Below are 12,500 nucleotides of genomic sequence, written 5' to 3' on the forward strand. Positions count from 1 at the left end.
AATATATGAGCAGGCACGGAACAACTCCCTGCCAAACGCTGCCCAGAGTGAATGGTGCACCAATGAACCTTAATGAAATTTAACTCTTCCACTTTCGTTGAATGAAATTTACGCACGCATATAATATTATTACATGTTTTAGTAATTAAATTCAATGTGAATGAAATTAGTTAACCTCATAAATTAAACAATATGCAATCAAAATTACGTCATAGTTTTGCTTGTGGTTACGAGTATACATATACGAGTATACAGTACATGCAGTATAAACATGCATACATATGACATACAATCCCAAAATCTGGACAACAGGAATGGAGGGATATGAAGGCAAAATGTTCTATCAGCTGAACAAGAGCACCACAGAGAAGTAGCCAGGCAGAAACACGGACACCACCACCACCACCACCACCACCAAACGACAGGCATTACCAAACACTTTTCGCCTCGTTAAACTCTCTTTACGTAAGCAGCAGTGACCACAATAACCCGCAAAATATCCCAACAAGTTTCAGCTCCATTACGTTGACATTACAACTTAGTCATGTAAGTTCCGAACATTTCACTTTCCTGCGATTACAATAGTGAACCTCATTGCACCACACTTCGGTTCCCTCCGTGCCATCCTTCATAACATTACAGTATATCACAAAACAAGAACACCCTGTTACCTTGAGACGCCATCACTGCTGGTTCGGGATGCTACCGAGTTACTTATAGGCAGCTGGAGTCAAATGAAGCAGGAGAGAGACAGAGAAGGTCAGCTGGAGCCACGTAGAGGAAGGCACAGATGAGGCTACGTGTGGGAGACTCAACTGGGGTTGGTCACTTCATCGGAGTGAACGAGTCTTGCTTTTCTACATCATACAGACACGTCACTTCCCCGATACTGATTAGGCACCTTCACACACATACGACGCACCCAGTCAGGTACTACAAATAAGCCGGAACGCGATGCACACTCAAATAATGAAGGTAAACAGTCACACGTCATCACGGACATAAACAAACAACCTCGGGCGTTCCAATCTTTCATCCTCTCCTTTCATTTTTACTTTCCTGATGATGTTTTGCCATGCTCGTCTTTTTTACTATATATATATATTTTTTTTTTTTAGCAGGTGTGATCAATTATTGCATCAGTAATTCACATCATAATTATTTATTTATTTTTTTTAAGAAGGTCGTGTTCTTGTTTTTCTTCCAGGCTGTGGTAACTCTTCTGTCTAACAACCTGCCTCGTTATCCAACAACTATACTTCTAACGGGATAAGGTTATTTTTTTTTAATTGGAATACCAATAGAATAAGGAAGGAAATGGGAAACTATTTTTTTGTTTGAATTAGAACCTTTACTTCCCACAGAACAACTACGACACTAAACTAGTAATTACCATTCGGGACAAACTAGCCTTGAAAAGTACATTACACGAAATTACATAAAGCAACAATTGCAAATATTAGTCTACGTTTGTTTTCAGACCGTTATATTACACAATTACAATATTCACCATTAATATCGTTGCTGTAGTTACCCTATGGTTATTAAAGTCTGTCCCTTAAGCTTACGTTTTCTATCAAACAGTATTACATATTTTCAAGGGTTACTTAAGCAATACACAGATTCGGAAGGAAATAAACCTTAAGCTTTATGATGTTTGGTGCATTAGGGGTCCGGCATGAAATGTTATATGGATTAACAAAAGTGAACTTCAGAGACATATCGAGTGATTAACGTCGGGGCTCGTGGACAGTGATAGGCACAATATATACGATACCTCCCCTATTATACTTATTATACATACCCTCACACGTCAAATCAACCACACGATGTGTAGAATGCAGCATGTGCAGGGCAGCAAGGAGTGCGGGGTGAGTGGTAGCCTGGAAGAAAGGCTTACGATGGATCAGGTGAGTCAAGCAGCAAACAACGATTATTTAGTAAGCTAATCATTTTTTTTCGTAAAATTTCTGCTCATAACAGTGTTTGTATGTTATCCTTTATATTATTGTGTATTCCCAGTGATGTAATTATCAAGCATAAGTTACACTTACTTTCACTCTTGAGAAGTGTCAAGTTATAGTAATGGCTCGTTAGTGTATTAGTTTATTTGATGGAAACTGACCATCAATTTAGATATGAATGTGTAACACACACACACACACACACACTATGTAATACCTTCTCAATTTTTCTAGCTGTCAAGGACAGTGATCTAAATGTTATCCATGGTTCATTCAGTACATTCCCAATAGCCTCCTGAAGAAGGGAGTCTACATCATAGCCTCAGTTCCCCAGGACAGGTGCGGGAAGGTCAGGTAAGCAAGATGCAGGAAATCCCTGAGGCCGGATCCAATTTTCAGGATAAAAAAGTAAAGTGAGACTAGTGGGAAGAAGAGGATGTCCACCATCACTTTGCTGGAAACAGCCCACGTGTGGTCAAGACAACGGAGCTTGATGTGAGGCACCGCCGCCTTGCCTGCACGACGAGCCACCGGAGGACATTCTGCAAAATTCAACTCATGGCCAAGGCACGGACAAGGCGCCACCAGGCACGGATGGATCACTAACGAGGATAAAAATACCGCACACACCTGATTCGGTTAAGGCATGCAATATTAGCAATAACTAAGCACGATGAATATTGCATCTTGCTTGTTGCCCTGCATATTGCATCCCTTTACGTAAAGTGTGTTTACCGACGGCGGGGCCTTGCACCGATGTGATCACGCTTCTCTTGCCACGCCAAGTATTTGTATGTCTCTTTCTCACCACTGTGTCATCCTTCTTCCAGTACCCGTACAAGTAAACCGCAGACTGGTGGCTCCTCAGCCTCACTGGCGTCCCAAAGCAGAAATTCTTAGCAACGCTTCATGAAGAGGCGCGGCTGGACGAATTACTGGGTGTGAGTATCGCCGTGACATACTGCATGGCGGTGCCTTAGTTTTGCGTGTCTTGGAAAACTCTGATGTTCCCTGCGCGCGAAGTGAAGTTCTTTTTCTGAATGTTCAAACCCTCACGCGAAATTTACAAATGAATACACAGACTTTTCAATTGCTCAAGGCTCACAGTAAGATTACCTTCAAGTCAGTCACATGCCACATAAAGTATTATTGCTATGAACACAATGGTTAGCATGGACCTGGTGCACTTATATACATAAAAACAATCGTACTACTAGAAACAAAGCGTCTGTCAAGCCAACATCAGGTTAGGTAACAGGATGGTTGAACGATGCACTCAGGCCTTTTTGTACGTAGAGCAATTACTCGACAAACAGTTTCCTCACGCTACTGAATACCTCTTTCAGTCGACCTTCTTCTCAGAACCAAACGCTGCAATGACAAAGGTAGGGTCAGAGGGACGGGGCGCAGGTCAGTAGGTCTCGTCTCATGTCCGGCGTCTTGGGAACACGAGCGGCGCGTCCTTTGCCCAGCGAGGTGTGGTGCGCGAAACAGACCTTTGCTATGTCAAATTGCTCGTTCTCATTTATGTTGGCTTCTGCAGTTTAAGTGAAGACTGATACGGCTTCGAATGTGTAAGTGTTGACAGATACCACCTAGAATTTATAATAATCTTCGAATGCCTGTTAAATACACATACATACATAGTACATCAACAAGAAACAAGCCTTTACTTATTATCCTCGCTATAACTTGTACTGGAGGTGCAATAAAAAGATCCTGTTGAGTGGGCTGAGATTTTCTTGAATGGACACTAGATCATGAACGAATACGGTATCAGGCAACAGTTACGATTGATCTGTAGGTTAATCACGTACATATATACGTACATACACATATAAAACCGGTACATATAACCATGTACCGCCTTTGGGCTATTTGCTTAAATGCTTATAACGTGTCACAACTTAATAACGTAATGGGTCTAGTCTCAGTCCTTCCTTTTAGTGGCGAGTGATCCAGAATGGCGTCACATGTAACACCAATAGCATGGTTTTATTAGAAAGTCCGTTTTATTTATACATTTATTAATTTCTATTCGTTTGATTTGTTAATTCTTTTATTTTCACTTCTTTTTCACTTTTTTTTATATTATTATCAAAGTAAGGATTTCATCATGACAAGTGTAATATTTTTGCTAAGAAGGAGTCGAGAATTATCCGTAGTTACTCACCCCACTACAACTACATCCATACTTACTGTAAGCTAACAATACGTAGGTGATTTATTAAGTCTGAACACTCTCCTCATTATTGTATGTGTTGGAGAGTGACGAACACAATGGGCTGCAGTGAAGAGGAGGGTGATGAGGCACATGAAGGTCAGGATGGATTAATGGCTGACTGATAGAATTTTATGGCGTCTCAACATCGAGATCACAAGATGCTGTGGTATAGCGGCACGGTGGTGGGGCCTCGCTGTGCATCCATCCCCTTGCCTCCCGCGGACCGCTACATCCATACACACAAAGCCACAGCACCGCCGCTCCTGATAGGGAAAGGAAATGTAAGGCTTTTTTTTTTTTTTATGTGTGTGTGTGTGTGTGTGTGTGTGTGTGTGTGTGTGTGTGTGTGTGTGTGTGTGTGTGTGTGTGTGTGTGTGTGGCAATATTTGTATTCTTTTCGGCTCCCAAGACAAGGGATGCATTAACTAACAATGCAGCTTGCCTTAGATAGATAGATACATACATACATACGTACATAGATAAATAGATAGATAGATTGATTGATTGACTGATTGACTGAATGCCTGGTTGAAAGAAAAAGAGAAGGAACGAAGGATAGACAAACAGATGGAAAGATAACAGATAGATACATAGACAAACAAACAGACAGACAGACAGACAGAAAGACAGAAAGACAAATCAAATACTGACCACAAATCAATAGGAAATACACAACTGCATTACCTAAAACATGGAAGCAGCGACACCCACGAACCAACAGTGCATCAATCAATTCATGAGGAGACAGAATCGCACATAAAAAACAAACACGAGCATACATCACCGCAACACCGCAGCACTCACGTCGTATGGGTGTTGCGGGTGTGTATCAAGGAGGAGGAGAAGGACGAGGAGACCAGCTGTTAATAGACCAGGTAATAGGGCCAGTAGACCAGGTTGAAGAGCAGAAACACAGTGGGCGCCAAGACTTTAAAGATATGCTCCACTCTGTCCACCTTCAGCGTCTTCCAATACCTGTGCGCGCTCTGCCACGTGTTCAGCTTCACCTGCAGCGGCGCCACCTTCTGCGCATTGAAACATGTTAAGTTCTTTCATCTATTTATTTATTTGTATTTGCTCTCATCTTTGTACCTTTATACAGTGTCCCTGCAGCTAATGGAGTTTCCGAAGTGTTTTGGTTTTCTTGTCCATCTGTTTACTTATTTACATTTACTCTAGACCGTGTCCATGTATATACTTTTCATTGCCTCTTCATGTATCAGCGCTAATGGATGGCAAGCTGTTGCAGTTTGTGAATTATGAATCAGTATCAAGGTTCCTGCATGCGTGTGGGAGGAGAAGCAAAGTGTGTGAGCTGTACAACCTCAGTATAAAATAAATATATCCGATCGACCCAACACATGTAATATCAGTGATTCAAGTAATAATGTATCAGTTTTTTTTCTTAACCCCCTTCCCCCTTCCCCTCTCTCTCTCTCTCTCTCTCTCTCTCTCTCTCTCTCTCTCTCTCTCTCTCTCTCTCTCTCAGGTGCAGCAAAAACGACAAAAAAGCTCCCGACACCTGCCTCGCGGCGGGCACTCAACTCGAAGGCGGCTTTGATGGACTTGGTGGACTGCGAAACGTGGGCGTCGCGGGAGGGCGGCTCTTCCTGCACTGGGGGCGCCGGCAACTTCTGCTGCTTCTTGATGCTGGGCAGGTAGATAGATAGGTAGATTGATAGATAGATAGATAGATAGATAGATAGATAGATAGACAGATAGATTGATAGATAGATAGATAAGTAGGTAGGTAGGTGAGTAGATAGATAGATAGATAGAGAGAGAGAGAGAGAGAGAGAGAGAGAGAGAGAGAGAGAGAGAGAAATATATAGGTAGACAGATAGATAAGAAGTAGATAAGTAGATAAACAGATAGATAGATAGATAGATAGATAGATAGATAAATAGAATCGATATAAAAAGGAAGCCGAGAATAAGACGAGAAAATAAATAGGTAGATAAATAAATAGATAAACAGAAAGGAGGACGAGAAAAAAAAAATAGTGTTTATGTCTAATCAATGTCTAATCTCTACTACTCATAACCACTGTGTTTCGCGTCTTTATGTCAATAACAAGTATGTTGATGTGCTTAGGAGCCTCTAATTCCCAGGTTCTGTGAGGGGACTGTCAGCAGATTAAAGGACTTCAGATGTAAGAGACAAAGACATGACTACAAGGGGAAGAATGACAAGGAAAAAGTTGATCAATTTACTTTCCGAGGTGTTTTGATACTCTTATCTTAAAAGTTCAAGTCGTAATAAGAAAAAAAGAGAAACAGGTGGAGAGTTCCAGAGTTGACGGATAAAACATAGGTAACCAGATGGAAGGGCGACCAGAAGCCACCACCACCACCACCACCAGGAGAAGACTCACAAGAGAACGAGGCCATATTCGAAGAGCATGAGGGCGGACATGACGATGCAGGTGATCATCCACACGTCCACGGCCTTGATGTAACTCGTCTCGGGGCTGGACTGCCTGGGGGTCGCACGGACGAGGGGCGACGAGCAGAGCAGAACACAAAGACAACAGGAAACACTATTATTTCATTGTGCATTTCAGTTATATGACAGAACATAATAATAAAAAGTAGAACCAAGGGAAGAATGACCTACATGTATGTTTTTTTTTTTTTTTATGCAAAAGGGTCACTGGCCAAGGGCAACAAAAATTTCGAAAAAGAAAAAAAAAAATGCCTACTTGAGTGCCAGTTCCGAAAGCGAAATCAAAGAAGAATCATAGACTATTGGAGGGTGAGTGTCTTGAAACCTGATATATAGTTTTCATGAATATGTACTTCACAATACGATTACAAATTAGTTACGTGAAAGAAAATGATGGTACGGTGACGCTGAAGAGCAGAACCAAGGAAGAACAACCAACATGTGTGGAATAATACATAATTTTCATGAATATAAACTCCACAATACTATTAAAAATTAGATGTAAACAGAGAGGAGCGTAAATGACTGATGGCGGCAGGAATGGATGACGGCACTGGACAATATAGAGAGAAGAGGAAATGACACCGTGCATTATTGAGTGAGGTAGCGGGTGATAAATCAAGGACCCAGTGTATGGATGCGTTGTTGTTTATTGAACGATATTGGAGGTGTGCTGGTGGTTCGAGGGGATGAAGGGAAGGTTGGTAATGGAGGTACTGGCAGGAGGATGTGACTGATTGGTACTTTGTGTATTATGTACGAATGCGTAATGGACGTTGGGAGTTGTAGTGAAAGTATATATAGTGTATAGTGTTTTAGAGGGAGAGGGGATATCAGAGACTTTTTGTGGTGAAGAAGTGCGAAGAAGTTATTCAGAGTGTGCTCGGGTAAAGGAAGACTGAGTACTGAAGTAAAAAGTTAGCGAAAAACAAAAACAAAACAAAAAAAAGATGAATAAAAAACAGAAGTAAACACAAAAAAAAAATGAATACAAAACAGAAGTAAACACGTAAGTTTGAGACAAATCTTGGAGGCACCACAAAAAGTAGCAAGCACAGATTCATTCAGCGCTGGTCAACAAGATATCTCGTATGCGTCGTGTGGGAACGTCCATCACGCCACACAGACACGAGTATGGACTCAGTGAAATGCAAAAAAAAAAAGTAATAAAAATGTAAAGAACTTGCTATGAGAAAAAAAAATGGAAAATGTTCTTTGCATTCTTATTTCTCTCATCTTCCCTCATTTTATTACAGGACACACACACACACACACCCACACCCACACACACACACACACACACACACACACACACACACACACACACACACACACACACACCTGACGCCTGTATGCATGGAGACGAGAGTGAGCAGCGAGGTGATGACCAGCACTGTCCTGCCGGGGATCACGTCAGCGGGCCAGAAGAGTGACGCGTAGGACACCGCCACGAACAGTCCCGAGGGCAGGAAGGTGCTCAGCAGGTGACCCAGGACCTTCCTCGTCAGCACCAGGGTGGCGTACACACAGGGGGCCTCCGCTGCCGGGTGGGCACAAGTATCGCTCATCAAACATTGGAATTGGTTCAGAAATATTATCTACTCGACTTATCTCGCCACTTACGTAATATTAGTGGGATTATAAATTTGGCACCAGGGGTGGAGTCGCTAGACCGGCTCAAAATTTTGTTGTGTGGTCAGTCCTTTGAAACAAGAGGGCTGTGTAGTCACCAAACCAGCTCAAAAGCATGTCACGGCATAAATCTGCAGCCGTAGGACACTTCACCTGTCAAAGTCGTTCGAAAGATTTCAATCAAGGACGATATTACACTATAAAATTCATAAATCCATTTTCAGAGGGCACTGCAGTCGCCACATTGGCTCAAAAGCGTCAAAAAAACTCAGAGTTACACTATAAATTCCACAAATCTGCCTTCATTGGGCACTGCAGTAACCGAAGGAGTTCATAACCTTGCCGATTGTGTGTGGCATTACCCGTCGCAATAAAAACCTGCCGCAGGCGCAAAACAGGAACATCTACGGCCTAACCTGTCTAATATATTGCCAGTATAGCCTCTTCTCTCCGTCATCCACAACATATAGGTCACTCACTTTCAAGGCTCACTGTGTAATGTACATGCCTACATTATCTATTATACCCATTATTCCTCTCATGCATTCGACGAACACGCCAGCTGTCCCTCGTATGTCTCACCTGCATAATGCTACCTGTCAATACTGGTCTGTGCTACCCTCTTTTTTCGCTTACATTTCCTTTTTAGCGATCAACCCACATAATGCAATCGATCGCCCGAGTGACACAAATCTTCAGTCCAAAAGTGATTGCCTCACTACGGACCTCCTTCACGTTGTTCACAGGAGGCGCCCATTGTTACGCCACGTTCTTAGGCGAGAAAGGGATTAAGTGGAAAAATGTGGATGTTTTAGAGTTAGAGAGAGAGAGAGAGAGAGAGAGAGAGAGAGTAAACAGATAGAACGAACGAAAGAACGAGTGAACGAATGAATGAAAGAACAAATGAACGAACGAAAGAAAAAGAAAGGAAGAACAGAGATGAAGAAAGAATGATAGAACACACACACACACACACATACACACACACACACACACACACACACACACACACACACACCACACCTACGTGGAATACACTTGTAGCACGGACAGGTGTGGGAGGAGGTGTTGCCGATGGTGAAGGTGTAGTCGAAGTTGGTGAGCTGGTCCTTGACTCGCGGATCCACCACTAGACCTTCGGGTAGCCAGCGCATCTCAAGGGCCGGGGCCTCGTACATGTCTGGCGGGAAGGGAAAACACAGTGCAGAGCGAAGATTGACCAGGTAGAGGCGAACACTGATTTAGCGCAAGTTATCAGTGAGAGGAGACTGACCACGTGACATACCCACATATATAAATAGCACAAATACGTCAAATAAACTATAAATCTACAATTAACAGCAAAATACAACTGTGAAATAATATACAGAGATCATTGCTTATATATACCCGCCAACATCCTCTCTCTCTCTCTCTCTCTCTCTCTCTCTCTCTCTCTCTCTCTCTCTCGCGGTACTCACAGCTGTAGATGGCCAGGCGACACTCCTGCTCGTCGAAGGGGAAACGCGAGAATTTGGCGGAACACCCGAGATGAATCTTTGTCCTGCCGGCACACGGGAGCGTCACACACACACACACACACACACACACACACACACACACACACACACACTAACTACAAGCCTTTTTAATCTATCTTAAATGCTTGCTCTTGCTATCTTCCATGATTATCTTTCAAATAAGACAAAAATATATCTTTATCTTTTGCTACATGACGAAGAATAAAGTGTACGTCTAACAATGTAAAAAACAAATAAAGATAAGTAATCTCTCTCTCTCTCTCTCTCTCTCTCTCTCTCTCTCTCTCTCTCTCTCTCTCTCTCTCTCTCTCTCTCTCTCTCTCTCTACTCACAGGATGGAGACAAACAGCCTTCCGTCGGAGTATAGTAGCACTCCTCTCACATCCTTGAGCAGCAGACGCAGGGTGTTGATGTCACGCACGATGAAGATGTAAGGGTCGGGCAACCACACCTCCTCCAGCAGCACGGGGTTCACGATCGTATGCCGCACTTCCTCGTCCCCGCCGCCGCCGCCACCACCACTCCCCTTGCCGCTCTCCTCCGTCTCTGGGTACTTGAGGCGCCAGTCGTTCCACGTGACTCGGAAGAAGGAGTCGAGAATCACTGACTGAGGGAGGAGGTGGAGTGAGGAAGAATTGGAGGCATGGAAGGGAAGAAAAGGGGTAAAGAAGGTTGGATGGGTAATGGCGATAGAAGGCCGGGCGACCGTCAAGAATACCATCACTGAATTGAGGCCTTTAATTCAGTGTCCTAATGTATACACACACACACACACACACACACACACACACACACAATACCCTGAAAATTTTATCTTTCTTTTTGAGGTTGTGGTTGGTGCTACGAATGTTTAGATGAATAATGTACTCGTATACAAACAATCTTCTCACAGTCTTCTCACAATTTATTACTAATAACGGCTTTGTCATCAGTTTCTTAAGTGTTTCCACATGCTTTATGGCCTGACGTCTTGCTGTCTTGTATGTAGTTTATGTTATAATGTATGTATTTTTGTATAATTTCATAAAGTCTGTGGGAGGTGAGATCCATACTTTTTATGAGGTCTGAGTGGATCTAATCAGTTCAGTTCAATTCACACTCAAGATTACTGACTTCCTCTCCTTTAGAATTGCAAGATAACTTCTTTTTTTTCTCTCTCCTCTACTTTTTACTGTGGCCGGTATCTGTTATCTGAGTGGACGAGCACACAGCGTGAAAGGAGAGCCGCCAGCAGCGAGTACCATGTAAGTAATGGCCTTATGTGGGACTCATTCATCATTAACGCTTCTCTTGTGGCCGAAGAATGTCCACTTAGGCAAGGGAGAGAGAGAGAGAGAGAGAGAGAGAGAGAGAGAGCCAATCTCCTATCACTCTCATGCACTGATGCAATGAGGGCGTTCTAATGCTGCTACAAATAAATAGATAAATAAATAAATCTTCACAATTCTCCCCTCCTCCTTCTTCTCCTGGTGCCTGCCCGTGCATGTCATCCCGTCGCTTACTCACTGATGTCAATAACACTCACTACTAAAAGACGAAGCAGTGACGTCGGTGGGATGACCAGCTGGGAGGTAATATTCTAGTAGCGCATCTATAATGGATCAACACTTCGCATTTTTCGCTACATTGGACACTCCTCGGCTTTTACTCACACAGGGAGATCATTTTTCACCTTAACCCCTGTACTTCAAGCTTTGCAATGGATGTCTATGGAAAGAATAATGGTTTAGGAATCTTAACACGTCACGGAACCATTACTCAGTTGGAATATAAGCGTGGTACAAGAGAGAGACAGAGAGAGAGACAGAGAGAGAGAGAGAGAGAGAGAGAGAGAGAGAGAGATGCAAATATTACAAATTTCACGGTCGTCATTGTGTTAATAGGAAGACTAGTGTTGTGAATCTCAATTTCTCTCTCTCTCTCTCTCTCTCTCTCTCTCTCTCTCTCTCTCTCTCTCTCTCTCTCTCTCTCTCTCTCTCTCTCTCAAACACAAGAATCCACTTTTTCTCCATTTTAAGTCCAATCAACATGAAAATAGTAGTAGTAGTAGTAGTAGTAGTAGTAGTAGTAGTAGTAGTAGTAGTAGCAGTAGTAATCAGTAGAAATAGTAGTAGTAGTATTAGTAGTAGTAGTAGTACTAATAGTAGTAGTAGTAGTAGTAGTAGTAGTAGTAGTAGTAGTAGTAGTAGTACCACCATCCTCATCGGTCATCATTAATTAAACGCTGAAGCAACAGCGGTGGTGCAAGTGACAACAACCGGCCGCTACTACAGTATGTACAGACTCAAAGGGGCGGGGTTCGATAGCCACTACAGCAGGTGCGTGTGGGATATGTCATAATAAGCAGGCTATTGCAATAAGCATGGCGCGTCTCACTGTGGAGCTCAGAGGTTCCATAATCTGATACACTTCTGCGCCGCACCTCCACTGCAACCAAAAGCCTCTACTTGAAGTTACAGATTTACAGGGATGTTCTTATGGTTCTAGTGACAGATTGACAAGATTTATACATTATTAGAAAAAGAAACACTCTTGAGAACCGGGCTGATAATTTCTGTGGCCTTTGAAAATAGCCGTGGTAAGAAAGCAGTGTTTCAGAAAACGGACCCAGAAAGACAAACACCCAGACGTCGCCAGTTCATCATGGTGACGTGATATTCAGGGTGTTAGCGGGACTCACCTTAAACATTTACAAGTCACACGAACACGGTAACT

The 12,500-nt window shown here is 42.8% G+C and overlaps 1 protein-coding gene across 1 annotated transcript in view; it reads right to left on the minus strand.

Annotated features, from left to right (window-relative positions):
* Positions 1-6,409: 6,409 nt before the first annotated feature.
* Positions 6,410-12,500, minus strand: part of LOC135103288 (glycine receptor subunit alpha-2-like) — a 12,225-nt gene continuing 6,134 nt past the window's right edge. The window contains exons 4-8 of the mRNA XM_064009324.1: positions 10,118-10,392; positions 9,726-9,808; positions 9,293-9,445; positions 7,975-8,173; positions 6,410-6,667 (exon numbers count right to left, since the gene is read on the minus strand). Of these exons, the coding sequence (XP_063865394.1) occupies positions 6,559-6,667; positions 7,975-8,173; positions 9,293-9,445; positions 9,726-9,808; positions 10,118-10,392 (819 nt within the window). The 3' untranslated portion in view covers positions 6,410-6,558. The remainder of the gene's footprint in view (positions 6,668-7,974; positions 8,174-9,292; positions 9,446-9,725; positions 9,809-10,117; positions 10,393-12,500) is intronic.

Source organism: Scylla paramamosain, chromosome 9 (assembly GCF_035594125.1).
Source record: "Scylla paramamosain isolate STU-SP2022 chromosome 9, ASM3559412v1, whole genome shotgun sequence".
Taxonomy (NCBI): domain Eukaryota; kingdom Metazoa; phylum Arthropoda; class Malacostraca; order Decapoda; family Portunidae; genus Scylla; species Scylla paramamosain.